The 18166-nt window shown below is 47.9% G+C and overlaps 1 protein-coding gene across 1 annotated transcript in view; it reads left to right on the top strand.

Moving 5' to 3' along the window:
• The window catches only part of CDK5RAP2 (CDK5 regulatory subunit associated protein 2), a 169843-nt gene that overhangs the window by 134021 nt on the left and 17656 nt on the right, over positions 1-18166 (top strand). Inside the window, 7 exon segments of the mRNA XM_011360968.2 lie at positions 2034-2082; positions 4911-5080; positions 9153-9272; positions 13226-13342; positions 15326-15515; positions 16427-16548; positions 17641-17889. Coding sequence (XP_011359270.1) covers positions 2034-2082; positions 4911-5080; positions 9153-9272; positions 13226-13342; positions 15326-15515; positions 16427-16548; positions 17641-17889 — 1017 coding nt within the window.

Genomic DNA, 18166 nt, shown 5'->3' with positions numbered 1-18166 from the left:
TGGAGAGGTTTTTGATGGATCGAAGATGCGTTTATGAATGCTTAAAGCCCAGCCCAGACCGAGGGCCCCCTGCCCTGGGAAGTCGCTGGGGAGTTTGTCTGTCTCCCAAAGAGCAGCGGTGAAGTGTGAGACAGGAGTCACCGTGTGCCTGGCTGGCGTGCGGAGGACACCTCAGCCCTTTGGAAGGCTGGGCTGGGGCAGACGGCCACCCTCAAGGTCTGTAGGGCCAACATCTTATCGTCCGCTGATCAGCAGCCCTCGTCTCGTGCAGGTGGGAGGTGAAAAATGCTGATGGAGTTGTTCTTTCCGTGCTCAGTCGGCCCTGCCCGTTCTGGTGGTTTGCAGCCTAGGATTTCAGTCATGGTGTGAGAATGTGACCCAGCCACATATAGCTTCCCCGCTTGAGGAGGAATGTAGGATGGAGAGGTGGATCCCCTGAGAGCATTCACTATGGTAGAGCCTGTCAGCTTCTTCCTACCTTTCAGGGAGTCAAAATGTTATGCCCTTTGGGGTCAGCATGTAGCCCAGAAGATGAAGACAGATTGTGGCTGAGCTGGCTATAGGAGCATCTCCATGGCCCTTAGTAATCTGGAACCTGCGGTAAAGTAGGTGAGAGTGTGCATCGGGCAGAGTGAGGGAGTGGGAACGTTAAACCTCCTGGATTTCCGTTTCTTATTAAATGGAGATACCAGTGCTGGGCCGGTGGGATTGTGGTGAGGCCTAAAGGAGATGGTGGGTATTTTGGAACCATCTGAGGGCCTGGCCCCTGGTGGCCCCGGCCTGTCTGACTCATTCGCGGTGCCCAACAGCGCCCTGCAGTGGTGGGTGGCTTTTACGCACTCGGCTCGTCGCACTGACCTGGTGCTCGTGGCTGGCCTGTGGGGTGGTGAGGGAGCCTGACAGCAGCCACAGCCCGCCTCGTGCATCCAGGGGGAGAGCCACAAGACGTAAAGCAGATGTGCGAGTCTCCAGTGATCTTTTCCTGTGCGTTGTGGTGTGTGAGAACTGTTCCTTTTAGGAAGTAGTTTTGAAAATGGTATGTGTGGGTGTAGTTTAATTATAGTCTCATTTTTCAAGTACAGCTATAGAAGGGTTTGTTTTTTTTCTTTTAGCCACATGTTAGTTTCTTCAAAGAGCTCATCCCAGTTTGCAATTTCCAGAGTTCTGAAGTATTTTTAAAATAAAGTTGTTAGTCTCTTTGAAATCTGGGCTCCCTTCAAACAGCAAATGATGACATGCAGGAAAGAGAAGAGCTTCTTCTGCCCAGCCATGTTTTATTTTTCCTTTTGTCATTTCTTTTAGTCAACTGCGCTCATATACTCCTTCTCCTAGGAATCCCTCTTTTGAGAGTCTTTCCTAAGCAAAGAATTTAAATGCAGATACAGCTGTATGCACAAAGATGTTTATTTCGTTTATTTTTATAAAAGTGAAACATTGGAGATGACCAAAAAGTCAAAGTGGGACTGGCCAAACTGTGGCGCATACATGGCTGCAATGGAATATTAGCGTAGTCATTAAAAATGATGTTTCCAGAGCAGGTTTAGTAGAGAAATGCTTATAATGAAGTACCAAGTGAAAAATTAAGTCACAGTATGGTATCACCCGTGCCAAGATGCATGAAGGAAAGGAAGGCAGTCCGGCTCTGTGTCTGTGGTGGGTACCTGGAGGGTGACGACCTTCTTTTACCTGATTCTTTACCCATTTCCTGTAACGAGCATGTGTACTGTCAGCACCAGAGTTTTGGAGAAGGAGAAAGAGCGTGCACCCAGCAGCGGCTCTGTGACCACCTTTTAGATTTCAGTGCTGTCACCTTCCTCCGAGAGCCAGGGCCAGAGCGGTGATGAGGACGAGTCCGCAGTCTGAATGAACCATGTTCTTGGTAATCCCACTTTAAATATCCGGGATTGTTACAAAGCGCGTTTAAACAAATGGAATAGTGTCTCTGCAAATGTATGAGCAGGAAATTATTAGAGAACACTTTTTTTTTTTTTTTTTTATGTTTTCCTCCTTCTTAATGTTATTTCTGCTTCCAGGAAAATCAGCTGGAGTGGGAACGAGCGCCCAGGATGAACCGGTGGAGAGGTGAGTGTGGAGCGCGCCGCACGGAGACTGGCTGGTCTGCCGGCTTTTTGAGCGTTCCAGCTCCCTCCTATCCTGTTAGCTTCCTGCTGCTCGGAAATAAAGCATAAACCCTTACGAAGCTGAGAGTGGCCACGCCGAACCAAAGGTTCATGCTGTCTTTCCTGCCGCCTTCGTTCAGTCATTTTAGGTTACTCGTGGCATTTCTCTGTCAGGTGATTTGACCCAGATGACACATCCCTTCCGTTGGCACCTGGGTACCTGCAGAATAAATTTCAGACTCTTTAGCCTGACATTTGAGACCCTTCTCGGTCTGACCCATCTTTCCTTTCCATCCTGTACCCTAGTGGTCCCCAACCTTTTGTTGGCACCAGGGACCGGTGCTCCTATGAGAACCTAAGGCCCGGCGATCTGAGGTGGAGCTGAGGTGGTGATGCCGGTGCTGGGGAGCAGCTGCAGATACAGATGAAGCTTCGCTCACTCCCCCGCTGCTCACCTCCTGCTGTGTGGCCCAGTTCCTTACAGGCCACGGACCAGTACCAGTTCACAGCCCAGGGGTTGGGGACCCCAGTGTGCCCTGTGCTTCCGTCTTATCTGACTGTCGCTGTTTAGACCATGCCTTTGCGCAGCTGCACACTCTGCGTTCTTCCCCTTGTCGTTGGAAAATCTTTCTCAGTGTCGTTTAACGTGGAGATGAGCCTGGCTCTCTCTGACGCTCCCATCTCTGCTACATCCCAGGATCAGTTACTCTTCCTGGAGCACTTGACACATAGTTACATTGCAGCACTTACCACAGGGCACAGTGATACTTTCTGCATTTCTCTTTCCACTCCCAGAACTCCTCGAAAGGGGAAAGGATCTAGCGTTAACCGGGTGTTGGTGTGTGTTGGCCACTGCCCTGGGCATTCACGTTCATTATTTCTGACCCTACCAGGTCAGCGTTATTGTTCCCATTTTAGGATGAGGAGCCTGAAGGTCAGAGTTGCATACTTGCCATTAAGAGGCAGAGCTGGGATTTGAACTTGAATATGTTGTACTCCAAGGCCTGGGCTGTTGTTGTTATTCCACGTAGCTTTTTGAGGGCAAAGAGTATGTTTTTAATACCTTTATACCTGCTCTAGCCCCGAGTATCTGGCATGTAGTTGGAATTCAGAAAATGTTCATGGAATAAGGAGATCGTATACTCTCTTAGCTTAAGGGCATGGCCAACTGGCAATGTCAAGGTCTCGCCCTCCTCTGTTTACTTGTTAAAGGTTTTGAATGCTATTAGTGCTATGGTCACTTCCCTCCTCTTTGGAACTATAGCCCTTTGGGCTCCTGGAGGTAAAATAAAGAAATAGAGACCAATCTGGGGTATAGAATTTTAGTTTTTATTGCATCATGAAGGCCATGAGCATCATTCGAGCGAGCAGGCAGGGAGGTAATCACAGCTCACTGGAGGACATTTAACCAGGGCTTTGTAAATTTAGAAGAAATACTCCTTTCCCACTGCAGTATGTTCAAAGATCCCTCCCAGTCCAGCCCTCTACTTCCATCCTCACAATAACATCACATGCCGTCGAAGGCTGTGGAGGCCTCCCAGACTGGAGACAGTCTCAGCTGAGATCTAAAGGAGAGTCGAGGGCTGGGGGTTGTTTGGGAGAGTGTCCATGGCCCCTTTGAGCCGTGTGGCTGGCACGCGAAATGTGAGAGTCAAGGCTGGAGAGACAGGCAGGGCCATGCTGGGCTGGTCCTCAAATACTGTTAAATTCTGCCGTGTAAGAAGAGGAGAGTGTCCAGGGACTAGACGTGGCCAGATTTGCCATTTTGAAAGACTGTCATGGTTCTTGGAGGATGGGCTGGAGGGACGCAGGGAGCCTCTTTCAGCCCTCCTCAACCATGTGTCACCCTTTCCATTTCTGGCAGGTTTGTTTCTTTCCTTCTGTTCTTTTTTTCAGCTGTAGGCTTAGCACTCACATGGGTCACTCCTAAGCTAATTAAACGGGTGCCCTTGGCCCATTCCACACTTTGCAAGGCAGCAGCAAGCCCAGGCATCCATCACGCTGTCTGCGCAGAGTTGCATCTTGTGTTTACCTGTTAATGGATACGTTGCAGCTTCGGAGTCCTTTGCTCTCGTCTGAGCTTATGAATAATGAGACGAGAAGCAATAGGAAAAAGTGGGAGAAAAAAGAGCTTTAAATTAAGGAACTTATCTATAATGGAGAATCACATGGGTTTTTCACAGAGTTCCAGGAGTTTTTACTCATCGCTTAGGTGGCCCTTGGGAAATACCGGTTAATGACCAGATGATTGCCAGAATGGTGATATTGGGACCTACTTGAGGACCACAAGGATTTCGAGAGTTTTAAACCCATGAGGCCCCTTCATGGATTTGGGCCGGCCTTCCACCTTCTCCTGGGGCCCTGAAGGCAGAGCTCCACCCCTTGAGTAAAGCTGTGATGCAGGGGACGAGTTTATGATGAGCCTCAGTCTTTCCAGCGCTAAGTGAGGATCGTACTCCCTACTTCAGAGGGTTTCTCTGAGGACCAAGTCAGACAGCACATCTGAAATGCCTCGCACGGCGCTGGCGTTTGGCGAACGGTTGCTGTTGACTGACGTCCTCACTTGTCTCTCTCCATAAGTGTCCCTTTCTTCGTTGGCTCCTGTCTCAAGCCCACTGAGTACGTTTTGTTTTTAGAATATCCTTGCTAAAAATGCCCTAGGAAAATAAAAGCACTCTAAAACATTACGAAGATGGGGGAAATTACAGAGAGCCCAGTAATCGTAAGTTATGGTCCGGGTTTGGGATCTTAGCGTGGAAAGTGATTTCTCTTTCATTCCCAATGGTCAAGGACTGAGGACGACAACTTGACCTACAAACACATTCTACCCGAGTCTCCTGAGCCTTCAGCCTCTCACGCCTTGTCCGATTGTGAAATATCCGAAAAGTCCTCCTCACAAGACCAGAAGCAGGACAGCGAGATGGAGAAGACTTCAGTTACAGCGAACAATTTTTCTCAAGGTAAGTTAAGCCTTACGAAGCATTTTAAACATAGCCAAGGTTTCCTGGTTTAAACAACAATTTATCATCTTGCCTTAGTAAGCAGAGTGTAGTGACATTTGAATATTTCTCTGATGAAAAGAGGTCCTGTGAGGGCCAAAGCTGGTTATTAAGAGTATCATTTATTACCGGGGGAAGCTACGATTGTTGAAAGTGTGGTGATGGGGGCAAAGTCATTTTTATTTTTTAAATGGTGACTTATTATATGACTTGCCATTTCCTCGCTCTCGAACAGTGGCACGCTGGAAAGCACCGAGGTTATGTGTCAGTTCCAAGTCTGGTTAATTTCCTTTGTTTCTTTCAAACTCTTCCTAAGGCAGGTTCACTTGGGAGACTCTTCTGCTTTGAATTGTACAGATGCCTGGAGTCCTTCACCCCTGTTTGAACGTTTCGTGATTCTCTACGTCTGCTCTGTTTCTCTTTTGTGTAACTCTCGGCGCTCTGGGTCAGCCCCTTGTCCTGCCTCTGACGTGGAGCCATGGGCCGAGTTGGTAGAATCAGCCCCCAAGGCCCCGCCTGCCCCTGAGCTCTCCTTCACCGCCTCTGTTTCTGCAGCCTTGATCACTTCCTGTTGGGGTATTAGGTAGGGCTTAGTGTTTATAATTCAACATATTTCAGAAGTTCAAGGAATGTATACCTCAGAACAGATAGACCAGGGATCGGTACTCTTTTCCTGTAAAAGGCCAGATAGTAAATATTTTAGGCTTTGTGGAGCATATGGTCTTTGTTTCCATTACTCAATCCTGCTGTTGCAGCAAAAAGCAGCTGTAGACAATATGCACATGAATGTTGTGGCTGAGTTCCCGTAAGACTTTATTTACTAAAACAGGTGGTGGGTGGATTTGACCCAGGGACCATAGGTTTCTGACCCCTGATACAGACTCTGGACCTCAACTGACATCATTTGGTCTCTCCTTTCTTCTGGTGAGTTGTTTGCACAAATCGGACACTGGCACCTTTTTGCTAAAGTTCTTTGTTGGCACCTGATCACAAAGAACAGTGGTTTTCAAAAATTTTTTATCTTTTTTTTTTTTTAATCGACAGAACATCTCTCTCCCTTTTTTTTCAGATGAATCTTTGCATGGAAGCCCAATATGTAAAACAGATAAGAGTGGAGCCTTTGTCCCCTGTGGTGGCCTCATAGGCTCCTTAGGACACTCAGGGCACAGAGAAACTCAGTTTGAAAACATACCTAGAGCGTGAAGTGTACATGTCTGATGTAACTCAGGTATCAGCTGGGGTCTTCAGAAACCAATTGCCTAAATTTGCTTTCTTTGGATTTCTGGCTGTATCCCTCTCCAATTTCTGTGAGTTTCTATGTACAGTCGGCCTTCTCCTAATTTAGGTCAGATCATGAATTGTTTCCCTGTCTCTATTGCCACCCCTTGCACTGTGTCAGTGTGACATGGAACTCAGTCCCTTTCCAAGAACCCCTGAGACCATTTCCACAGGCCTCTGTGGGAGGAGCAGACTTGGGTGGGGGTGTGAGGAACTGGAGGGGCTGGGGTCACCATGCAGCAAGCCGGCTCTTTTACATGGGAATATTAGAGGTCCCTGTTCTTTAGAGCCCTCTTGCTATTTTTCCCTCTTGCCTGCCCCTCTGTTTTCTGGCCTCCACCCTGCCTGCCCCCCCAAGGTTGGTTTAATTCCGGTGTAGAACCATTCAGGCATCTTTTATTTCTGATTCCTCTGGGGACCCATGACGTGGGGCGCGTCATGCTTTCCTAGTGGGTTACGGGGTGCTTTCCTGAGTGGGGTTCGTGCTCACTGGAGCCATCTTAGTAACCCCGCTGTTAGCTTCCTTGGTTTCTTTGTCTTCAGACATTCAGTCTCTGCATCTGTTTTTCCTTTTGTCATATTTATAACCTGAATAGAGAGAGAATTTCGTGTGTCTTTTTTACTTACCATTATATCATATGCTTTCTGATACGTTACATAACATCATTCCCAGTGGCTTTAGAATAGTCTGTGGAGATGGCCGAACACAGTTTTCGTACGTTCCTCCGTTGCTGAACATTTAAGTCATTTTTAAAATTTCACAATTGTGAGCATTGCTGCGGGGAATATCTTTGAACGTGAAGCTTGCCTGTTATTTTGGGGGCAGTTCTTAACCTAGATTCTATAAATTGCAATGCCTAGGCAAAAGAGGCACTTACTGTTTTCTGGTAGATGCTTCTTAACAGGATTTACGATTTTAAAGAGTTGGCATTTGTCAGAAGGGTATTATTGTAAGAGGGACAGGTATTTTTCTCCCACTTCGTAAAGGCGAATATAGGGTTTCCTTCTCCTTGGCGAGGGCTGCATAATTAATAAGTGGTGTCCAGTTCGATCAGGAATGTTTCCTTAAGCCCAAGGGATGATTCCAGCTCCCGGCCAGACTCAGTAGAAGATGACTCGTACCAGAAACTGGCAGTGTGTGATGTGGATCAACCAGCAAGGAAAGCTGCAGTCAGAACAGATAAGTTCCTGACTCCCTCCGACCTGACTAGCCACTGGAAGATTTGCATGGCCGCGAGGCAGGGCCGGCAGGTGCGGTGCCAGGATGTGCCGGGAGTTCCTTGCAAACAGGGTGCTTCAGTGCTGGGCTGCAGCGAGGGCCTCAGACGTTCCCGCAAATGACTTGCCACACTTCTGGCATTAATAGGAGATAGCCGAGGGTTTGGGAATTAAGTCATCTCATAAACATTCAAATTCATGGCGAAATTACTATTTAATTAGGAAAAGATCTGTAACATTGTGCCACTTGTAAATGAAAGTCATTTTGGAGGAATTAAAACCGAGTCATAACATTAGTAGAATGTTTTAAAACAAACATTACTAAGACATACCGAGTATACCCTAATTAATGAATTAAAGACATAGTTTTGCCTTTGGATACTTAATGTGATTATGCTTTAAACACTGATTCTAGAAACCTACCTCTAGATTGGAACTATGCTGCTTGCTTTCTTTATAAAATTGAGGTGTGGCCGAGGCTAAAAAAAAAAAAAAAAAATTTGCTCATTTTAGAAAATTTGGAAATTTAAATTTTTTGCGTATTATTAAATATAATTTTAAGATGTAATGCAGTAGTTTTTTAAAGCCTAAAATCTACACCCAAAGGCAACCTCTGTTAATACTCAGGTTTGTTTCCTTGTTTTGCGTATGTCTTTCCTGTCAGCGAGTTTTGAAATAGAGTTGTGATTATGTCGCTAAGCTCTTTTGTATCTCTGTTTTTCCATGTTATTTATAGAGTCTTCATAATATAATTTTAGTAGCTGTATAATACTACATCATAATGGATGTAATATGACTTATTTAATAATTTATTTTCAGTTCTTACTGTTATATGTAGTGCCAACACGAACATTTTTATGCATTCTGTCAAATGGTTGTGAGCATCTCTGGTGATCGCTAAATTCCTGTAAGTAGAGTTATTTGGTAAAAGACGTTAAAAAGAACCTTTCTAAGTCTAATGATAAAAATAGTCCCGAAAAGTCACATACATTTATACTCACGCTGAGAGGATATATTCTCGAGAGTACTTTTCTTGCTATTCTCACTAGCTTGAGATTATTGTTTTATTTTGTTTTTAAGTCTTAAATTAGCAAGTGATAGATGAAAGGAAACATATTCCTTTCAAAGAATTAGTCTTGAAAATATCTAGATTCATAATGAAGGAAGTTTAATCAACTCTCAGGCAATTCAGGCAGATTCGAAAGTGATCTGTCAGTTTCACCATAAGGAAGGTTTTAATATTTGATATTTAGAAGAATAAAGGGCTGCATTAGAGTTGGCATTAAAATCGTATGGAATATAATTTTTCCACGTGATGTAAAACACCTTCGTCGTGGAGGGCTGCGGAAAATCACTCCAGAACTGTGTCTGTGGGCCGTGGGCAATAGCTCAGCCTCTTCGTGCCTGGGAAAGAATTGCCAGTTGCGGACTGTCTTAATACATCCAGTACTGTTGGATTGTCAAGATCACTGCCTAATCTAGAAATTACTCACTTTGTCGGGGGCTTCAGACTTTAAAAATTTCCTCCTTCCTATAGACCTACTAATGGAACATCTACAAGAAATTCGAAGTTTGCGAAGACGTTTAGAAGACTCTATTAAGACAAATGAACAGCTGCGGAGACAGCTGGAACGACAGGAGTCTGAGTTTGATCAAGGTGAGGGGCCCTTCCCACGGGCCGTGTGGGCCCCGAGCGCTCCACTTGCCATGCATTTGCCCATTCTGTGCATTGGGAAGAGCTTCAGACTTGTGGCCAGAGACACTTCAGGTCAAGTCCTGACTTCGCCGTTTTCCTCTAGGGTGACCTCATTTAACCTTGCAGACTCTTAGTTCTAGTAATTTAGCTATAAAATGGGGATAATAATTTCCATTTATCCTGTCGTGATGAGAATTATGTGAGCTACTTGACGTGGTACACCCTGTCACAAAGCAGGTACTTGATAAGTATTAACTTTCCAGGCGTTGGAGAAGTCTGCCAGCCTCTGACATCGCGAATTGGGTTGACTTGTGGTTTGCCTTTAGAAGCTGCGGAGACATAGATAGGTATTTTAAAATAAAACAAAGCAGTATTTTGTCTTTGTGTTAATAATAGATTATAAAAATATTAGCATCGTAACAGTCTGGTAAACCTCAACATGCCAGTCAAAAGATCACCAGTATTCCTGCATAGCCACAGGTAGCTCTGAATGGAATGTTCTTTCATGAAGAATTTTATTTTTCATAGGTAAGATAGTCATGTGGTTCAAAAATTAATATCTCCATCCTATACCCATTAATCCTCTTCTCCCGTCTCTTCCCACTTTTGTTTGTTCCTTCTGTATCCTTAAACAGTGTTTTTAAAATGTAAATACAAATATATATTCTCATTCCCTCTCTCACTTAAGTCAGAGGTAGAATACTTTCTATCACTATTCTGTCCTTTGTTTTTCATTGAACAATACATTTTGGACACCTTTTCTTATTGCTCCAAAGAAAGTATCTTTATTCTGTGAAGAATGTGTCTTGAGAGCAGCTCTGTGCACTACGAAAAGCCTGAGATTGTTTGGGATTGGACCACCTAGGTGTGGATCCCAATTCTTCTGTTTATAGCTTTGTGACTTTAAGCAAGTCCCCCCACCTCTCCCAATCTTAATTATAAGAGTCATTGTAAGATTAAACGAGGCAATGTTACGAATGGGGCCTTGCTGGGTGCTCCACTCAACAAATGGTTGTTTCATCATTATCAATTTTATTTTACTATTTTGCTTCGCATAACATTCCTAGTTTAACTTCGCAAAGCTCTGCAAAGGGCAGGATGCTAATGTCATTCCCATTTTTAGAGATGAGATAACTGAGTCCTGGAAGGATGTCTTTGGTGGCAGCACTTGTGTGTTTGGACCTCCTAGTCCAGTTCTCATTCCTCTCCAGCCCACCATAGCCATCGGCCCAGAAGGACATCTTTCCAAAGTACTGCGCATGCTCCAATTTGGTTCAGAGTGGTTCCCTCACTCTCTCCATCCACCTCCCCGATCTTGCATCTTCCCCTCCTACCCCCAGGGAAGTCGGTTAATCTGAGTTATTAGTCATATCAAACACAGGAAAGAAATACACACCTGGGCCCTTCACGTTCACTCGTGGTAATGCCTGAATTAGATTCATTCTGTTTTACATTTTCCCTGGCAAATCCAATTATACAATTATTCGAGGGCTCAAATGGCCACCAGCTATAATGGAGCAGCCAGTTGCTCTGTAGAGTAATTCACTTTGACGGGAAGGTTTACAGAAAGGGATTCAACAAGTATTTAGGCTGGTGGAAAGACATGCTGTCCTCACCATGTCATCACAGTCTCTGAAAAGACAAAGAAACAGTCGTGGCCCTGCCTGCCCCCTGCCATGAGATGTTCGTCCGGGAGCAGGTTTGAGAGAGGCATGCTCCTTGTGGTGTTGAGGTGGAGCGTTGTTAAAAACTGTCATCTCATGGGCCAGGTCTTCCAGCTTGTCACCACTTACATGAGCTTATATTGATGGTGGCCAGAGGAAAAAGACTGGCTTTTCAGCTCAGGCTTTGTCAGGAACTGCTGTTTGGCCTGATTATTCTTTTTGAAAAGTGACCAACTTAGCTGTGGTCATGGTAGACTTCTGTAGAATTTTTCCTGTTTATCCAGATTGCTCTTTGGTCCTGTGTTAGCTCCAGCCTATCATTAGTTATGATATTAATACAAATGGTAATCACAATAATAACGACATCGATCGTTTTCATTGAGCTAATGGAGACCTAGGGAAGTTATGTGATTGGTTAGGTCACGCAGTTAAGAAGCCAGAGCCGTGGTTCAGACGCAGGTATCACTGAAAAGACCCCGAGAATTCGTAGAGGAGCGTGGAGGAAGGTGGCAGGGAGAGACATGTGTGAATTGAAAAGCCGTAGGACATTGTGGTAAGTGAATCGTGGGCATGAGAAAAATGTAGTGCTGGAGAATGGAGAGTATGAACTTTGGCTTCTGGGAGAGCTGATGTCATACCTTACAGGGAGTCTGTTCCAGATAATCACTTATGTACCAGGATGCTTTCAGCTGCCGCTAACAGAATATGCGTAAAAACTGGTGTAAACAGTGGAGATTTATGTTTTCTTACATAACAAGAAATCCAGAGGCAGGCAGTTCTAAGGCAGATTTAATGGTTCAGTGATAGCAGGGCTTGGGGTTAGTGCCTGTGATGACTGCAGTAATTACAAGCATCACTCCCTCTCTGGACAGTGTCTGGATCATGGGAAGGAAGTGGGAAGGGCTTCTCCCTGTCCTTCTCTTTTCATCTGGGTGGGAGATCTTTCTCAGAAGCTCCCAGCAGGCTTCTTTTCAAGTTTCACGGACCAGAGGTAGCTGCGCCAAAAGCTGGGGAAGCAGATATCTGGCATTTTATTCCGTGGTTCAGTCGACAGTCGGTAAGGAAGACGGAGAGAAAGCATCTGCTTGTCACGTGTGGAAAGCGCCTTGCACACCATAGGTACTCTCCAGGGGGTGCTATGGACATGAGCGTTATGTATAGTACAGAGGTAGAAAACTCAGAGGACGGGGAGTGTCGAGATGGAGTGTCAAGGGAAGCGTCCGGCCAGAGGAAGAGACGGGATTTCAGGAGGTGGACCACAGCGTGGGGAGACATGTAAAGTCTGTCTAGCTTTAGACCCCCTGATCTCCTTAGCAAACACGTAAGAGGCAGAGAATGTGAGCTAAGAGTTGAATCGAGTATGATTTTGACAGGTGAAGAAGGTGGTAGGCAAGGGGAGTAAAGTACCTCATTCTCCGAAGTTGAGGAGATGTGTGACCACCAACCAACGTGGCCCAGTTTGGCTGCATTTGAGGACATGAGGATCTAGGATGGAGAGGGTGTGGGGTACGCCATGGAATTGGAGCTAAATAATGGCCATCTGAAGTTTGGACCCTGTGTTTGCTTTATTTGATTGTCTTTTGCAGTGGTGGGCTGTCAGATGTTTTTGAGCAGAGAATTACATGAACAGACCGTATTTCAGATGATAACCCCATTGGTGGCGTAGCCGGGAGGCAAGGCAATGAAGCCTGAGCCGCAGCGGCAAAAAAGAGTGGGCCGGTGTCCGAGGCGTTTGTGGGAGGCGTCCGCAGTCATGCTTGTCTGACGGGGCAGTAGAAGAGAGAGGTGTTAGGACGGCTTCCAGGTTTCTCACTGGGGTTAGGGACAGTGGCGACACCATCTGTAGGGGCAGAAAACGGGAGAAAGAGCAGGTTTGGAAGAGTGAGGGAAGAAAGGTGAGGAATTCAGCTTTGGCTTTGTGGGCTGGGACAGGTCTGGCAGGCTGTGGATTATACGGGTTTGGATTTCTGGAGAGAGATCTGTGGAGGGTAAGGCTGTCACTCACCCCCCACCCAGCGTAGGTCTCCTGTGTCACTCTCCCTTAGGACAGGTAAGGTGCGGGGATCCCCCTCTTGCGTCCTATTTCAAGCTCACTCTCATTTCCCTCTGGGCTCTGGTAATACCCTATCTAGTTCACAAGAGTGTTTTCCCTTGTATGTTGTGCGTCCTCATTATTCAAAACTGTTTTCTAGAAAGTTCTACATGACCTGGACACTCTTCATCAATCACTATTTATATGTGTTTTTATAGGTTCTTCAAACATTTTTGCTTACGATTCAGAGCTGCATAATTCTCTGACATCAGAAATTCGTTTCCTGAGGAAGCAGAACCAGGCCCTCAATACAATGCTTGCTAAAGGGTCTAGAGGTGAGAGTCAAAGGTGTCACCCGCAGCCTAGAGCCCCGCAGCCTAGAGCCAGCCCCACAGCCTTCTGTGGCGTGCACTAGAGTCTAACCAACCTGAGCTGGCACTGACGCAGGCACTAGAGTCCGACCAACCTGAGTCGCATCCTGTGGCTCTGACTTTGGGCAGGTCACTTAACCTCTCTCCGAACCTCAGTATTCTTAGCCGTAAGATAGGAATACCCCACAGGGCTGTAGCGACAAACACTGTGAAGCCCTCAGCATAGCGTCTCTCGTGGGGCCCAGTAAACATTACTTTCTTTACCTGTTACCCATTCCCTCTGTACAGCCACCTCTCATTTGTCTGAATTCTCAGTGGAAGAGAGAAGGAAGGCCTGCAATATATTACTGCCAGACTCTCAACCAGAGATTTCCCACTCTCGGGAAAGTTTTCCAGTATTTCTTAACAAAGATCCCTTCTCTTAATTCCTTCTGTTTGGAGCTTCGCCCCCAAGGAGCTTTCACGTACAAGACCTCTCGACACTTAACGGGCTCCTGGAATGACATGGTCTTAGTCCTGTTTGACAGGTGAGAAACTGAGGCCTAGGGGAGTGACCGACCCGTGGTCACAGAGCTGGAAGGTGGTGGAGCTGGCATGTGGGCCAGCTTAGTTCACTTTCCATGGAGGTGTTCGTGCCGACTCTGGGGTGAGAGATGAAATTAAGGCTTCTGCAGATGGTTCGTTCACTCAGCAGAGACTCTGGTTCTGTGTTAGGGCCTGTGTAGATTCCGATACAGATTTGGGCCCCTTTCTGCCAGGGCTCACAGTCTGACGGAAAGGACAGCCAGGCCACCCACCGCAGGCCACTGTGAGGCGTAGCCATGGCGAAGGCAGGCTCAGAGTTGGTTGCAGGACCCTGGAGATGGCATCCTGACCCAGGGAAACTGGTCCTCGGAAGCGGAGTCTAGAGGACAAGTTGGGGTTAATCACGGTGCCTAAGGTTGAGATGGACCAGGAGGGAAGAGCAGACACAGGCTGGGGGCTTAGGGATGGGGTGAGTACAGACCTGTCAGGAATCAGATGATGCTAAGTATGGCTGGAGTCTGAGTGGGGAGGAGAAACTTGCTCAGAAATGATTTGTGTCGTGGTTAAGAGGAGAATCAGACAACCTGGGCCCGAATCTTGGCTCTGCTGCTTGTTAGCTGTGTGATCTTGGGGGAGGTCTTAACCTTTTCGTTTCTTATTTTCCTGTCTGGAAAATGGAGAGAATAATAATAGTACCTACCTTGGAGGTTTGCTGTGAAGAGTGAATAGGATGATACATGTCATGTCTGCAGTTAGCTCTGTGGGCCTGTTAGCTGTTACCACCACCAGCGCTGCTGGCAGCCCTCAAAGTGCTTGTAAAGCCCCGTGCTAAGCCCTTTTACACCTAGTCACCCCGTTAATCCCCACAATGATACATGAGGAAACCGAGGCACAGGAAAGGGGAGAAACTTGTTCAAGGTTATGGAGTCAGAAAGCGGAAGAGCACGTGAGCACGCCACACTGCCTCCGAGCGTGCCCTTGATGGCTGCCCCTGTGCCCTGCGTGTATTTATTTCTCGGGAGAGGTGCTGTCCTCAGGGCACAGCCTGGCTGGCCTTGTGGGAGGCTGGCGGACTTTCCCAACACGCACTGCCAGAGTTTGGAGCTTGTTTCTTGTTTCTGTCTATAATTTCTACCCACTGTTTGCTCTGTGAAGGCAAAGTAGGTTTGCACAGCCCATTATTTAATAGAAAATTAAACAGGCCCATTTCATCCCAGTGACGTTTAATCTGCAGCCTTGATGTTGACAGATTTATCTGCCCAAAATGCATGAGATAATTGGAATGCCAGAATCATAAATGCCAGATTAAATCTCGTTCTCTTTTGTATTCTTGGAGTGCTCGAGCTGAAGTGCCGTATTTGCGTAATAAGGTTGGAAAAAACAAATGGTGTCTCTTCTCAGCCGCGCTTTTCGTGTTTGCAGATAAACAGAAGGAGAATGAAAAATTACGAGAGGCCCTCTCCAGGAAGACTGCGAACCTTGAGCACCTCCAGCAAGAGCTTGCCTGTGTGAAGGGAGAGAAGGACAGGCTGCAGAAGGAGGTGGGCGAGAAGGAGAGGCACAGCCAGCAGCTGCTCCAGGAGCTCTGTGACAGCCACAGCGAGCTGAGCAGGTAGTGGGCGGGTGCAGCCGTGCCCAGGCCGGCGTCCAGGCGCTGCGCTGCCGTGATGAAACAGGGTGCGCCGGGCCCTGCCCTCATGCACAGGCGGGGGTAGGAAGACAGCAACACGCAACACGTAATGGGTCAGGTGGGAATGAAATGCAAGGAGCAAGGTCGTCTGAGTAAGGGGGGTGGGGCCTGGGGGGCGGGTTGCTGTTCCTTTTCCAGGGGGGGCTGGGGGGGACCTCTCTGCACGGACCCCCTCTGAGCAGTGACCTGAGGCCCTGAGGGTGTGAGCTCTGCAGACACCTGGCGGAGGGTTGTTTTTGGAGGGGACGGTAAGGGCCCTGAGGTGGGGTGTCCTTGGCCTCTGCAGGGCAGAGCAGGGAGGCCAGTGCATCTGGAGGAGAGAGGGCGTGGCGGGGGGTGAGGGCAGAGAGGTGGCTGGATGCTGAACTGGGCCCAGTCGGTGTACGGACTTTGGTTTTCACTGAGTCACACGGGAAGCCGTTGGGAAGGATTCTGAGTGGAGGAGGAGCATGGGTCTGACTCAGATTTTAAAAGGGTCGTACTGACTGCTCTTGGCAGTTTCCCTGTAGACTCTGTCTTGCCCCACACGTTTCATTGGTCTGTCAGCTCCTGTGAGTGCCCCGCTCTCTTAGTGAGCGACATCACTCTGGGCTCCCCAGGGTGGTGCGCTGACTTGGCCAGGTCATTGTCTTCGCCATCACAGTCCTGGGCTTCACTTCCTCATAGCCCCGAAGTGAGGGTTAGAAAGCACGCACCTCACAGTGGCTGCGACTGGGGTCCTTAACCACGCGGGCCCCGCTGTCCACACTCCTCTAGCCGAGGGCGGAGTTGGCCTGCGTGAGTGACTGAGTGAGAACTGACCTCTCCTCCCCGTGGTGCTGGGGCCGTTGCAGGGTGCAGGAGGAGGCGGAGTGGAGGCAGCAGCTGCTCTCCCAGAACGACAAGCTGCTCCAGTCCCTCCGAGTGGAGCTGAGGGTGTACGAGAAGCTGGACGAGGAACACAGAACCCTGAGAGGTACTGGGCGCTCCGGTCCACGGCCCCCCTCAGCCTGGGCTCTGTGTCACGGGCCGTCAGCTCACCCGGACTGCGGGGTCGGCGCTCTTGCCTGAAATGCTGTCGTCACACCTGTGCTTGCCTCCTGGGTGGAGCAGGTGTATTTTGAAGCAAGCTCTCGGGCTCACCCTTCTTCCGAAGAAGCCGTAGGAACTACGGAAGGGCTTCAGCTCAGGAGTCAGGCCAGCCGGGGTCTGGGTCCTCACCGCCTTGCTTCACGGTGTCACTGCCTTCGGCAGGTCACCTCACTCCCTGGGGCCTGTTTCTTCCTCTATAAAACATGCCTGCTGATAGCTATTGTATAGCGTTGTGAAAGTTAAATGAGATCATTTATTAAAAGAATCCTAGTGCCTGGCACATAGTGGGCACTCAAGAAGTAACTTTTATTATAATTTTATTGCTAGTATGTGTTTCTTTTTGCCCATTCATTCAGCAAGTAAGGATGGAGCCATGTACTCCATAGTGGACACTGCTCCGGAGGTGGTCGTTGGCCCTGGTCCCCTCTGTGTCCTCAGAGAGATACCGGATCAGAGCGATCTGACTATAGACTAATGGTTTAGAATCAATTTTGAGGTGTGGTGGTTTTTTTTTTTTTAAACTAATTTTCCAGATGGTTTCTCACTATTGAAAGTTTATCTAGAAAAGGATCACCACCTCACAGCTTTCATTTTCTCCTCAAGTTGCTTTTTCTTACTCTTGCTGTTGTACCTTTTAATATACTGTGGCTCTTAAAATCAGCCCCTTTCATTCTATAATTCCAGCCCAAATAGGTTTTATTACTACTAGACATAATTTCGGGGTTTGGTATGCAATTTGCTAGGCTTTTATGGCCAGAAGCGAAAATTAATTTCCAGCTCTTATTTAGCCTGTGGAATAGCAGCAATTAAGTCTGCCAATATTTTTGTTTTTAAAGTCAAGTCGTTATTTAAATTGTACCTAGTTCTTAGGGAGGGGAGGGCGATGGTGGCGGCGAGGTTAAAACGGTGAGCTCCTTTCTTGGCTGACCCTTCGGTGGCGGAAGATGTCAGGGCTTCCCGTTGCACGTATTTGCAGCTTCCGGAGCAGAGGCGTTGGCAGACGGCTGGCAGGGGCGGGGTGCTCTCGGGGACCTGCACGGCCTCCTGACAGAGGTCCAGGCCCTGCGGGCGCAGCTGGAAAGGAGCATCGGGACCAACTGCGCGCTGCAGAGCAAGCTGGAGGAGCAGCTGGCCAAGGGCAGAAGGAAGGCCCAGGACGCAGCACTCGCCTCGGCTCTCCAGACCCTGCCCACCCCCGAGCGTCCCCTTCGGCTGGACAGACACGGTACTGCTCCCCGCCCCTCCGCACTCAGAGAGTGCAGCCCTGTGCGTCTGTGGGATGTGCGAGCTTCCGAACGGTGCCTTGCTCACGGAGGTGTCTTTCCATCGACAGCAGACATGCTGTACCCTAGGAGCCAAGGGACCTGGCCGCTAATTAGCTGTCACCTTTGGCAAAATGGTGTCATCTCTTTTTGGGGCCTCCTGATTCTCAGAGAAGTGGAGTGTGGGCTCCCAGCCGCCTCGGGTCTTGCTCCTCCTATCCATTTAGTCCTGCCCACATC

Source organism: Pteropus vampyrus, unplaced genomic scaffold (assembly GCF_000151845.1).
Source record: "Pteropus vampyrus isolate Shadow unplaced genomic scaffold, Pvam_2.0 Scaffold61, whole genome shotgun sequence".
Taxonomy (NCBI): domain Eukaryota; kingdom Metazoa; phylum Chordata; class Mammalia; order Chiroptera; family Pteropodidae; genus Pteropus; species Pteropus vampyrus.
This window is presented reverse-complemented; position numbering and strand designations above follow the sequence as displayed.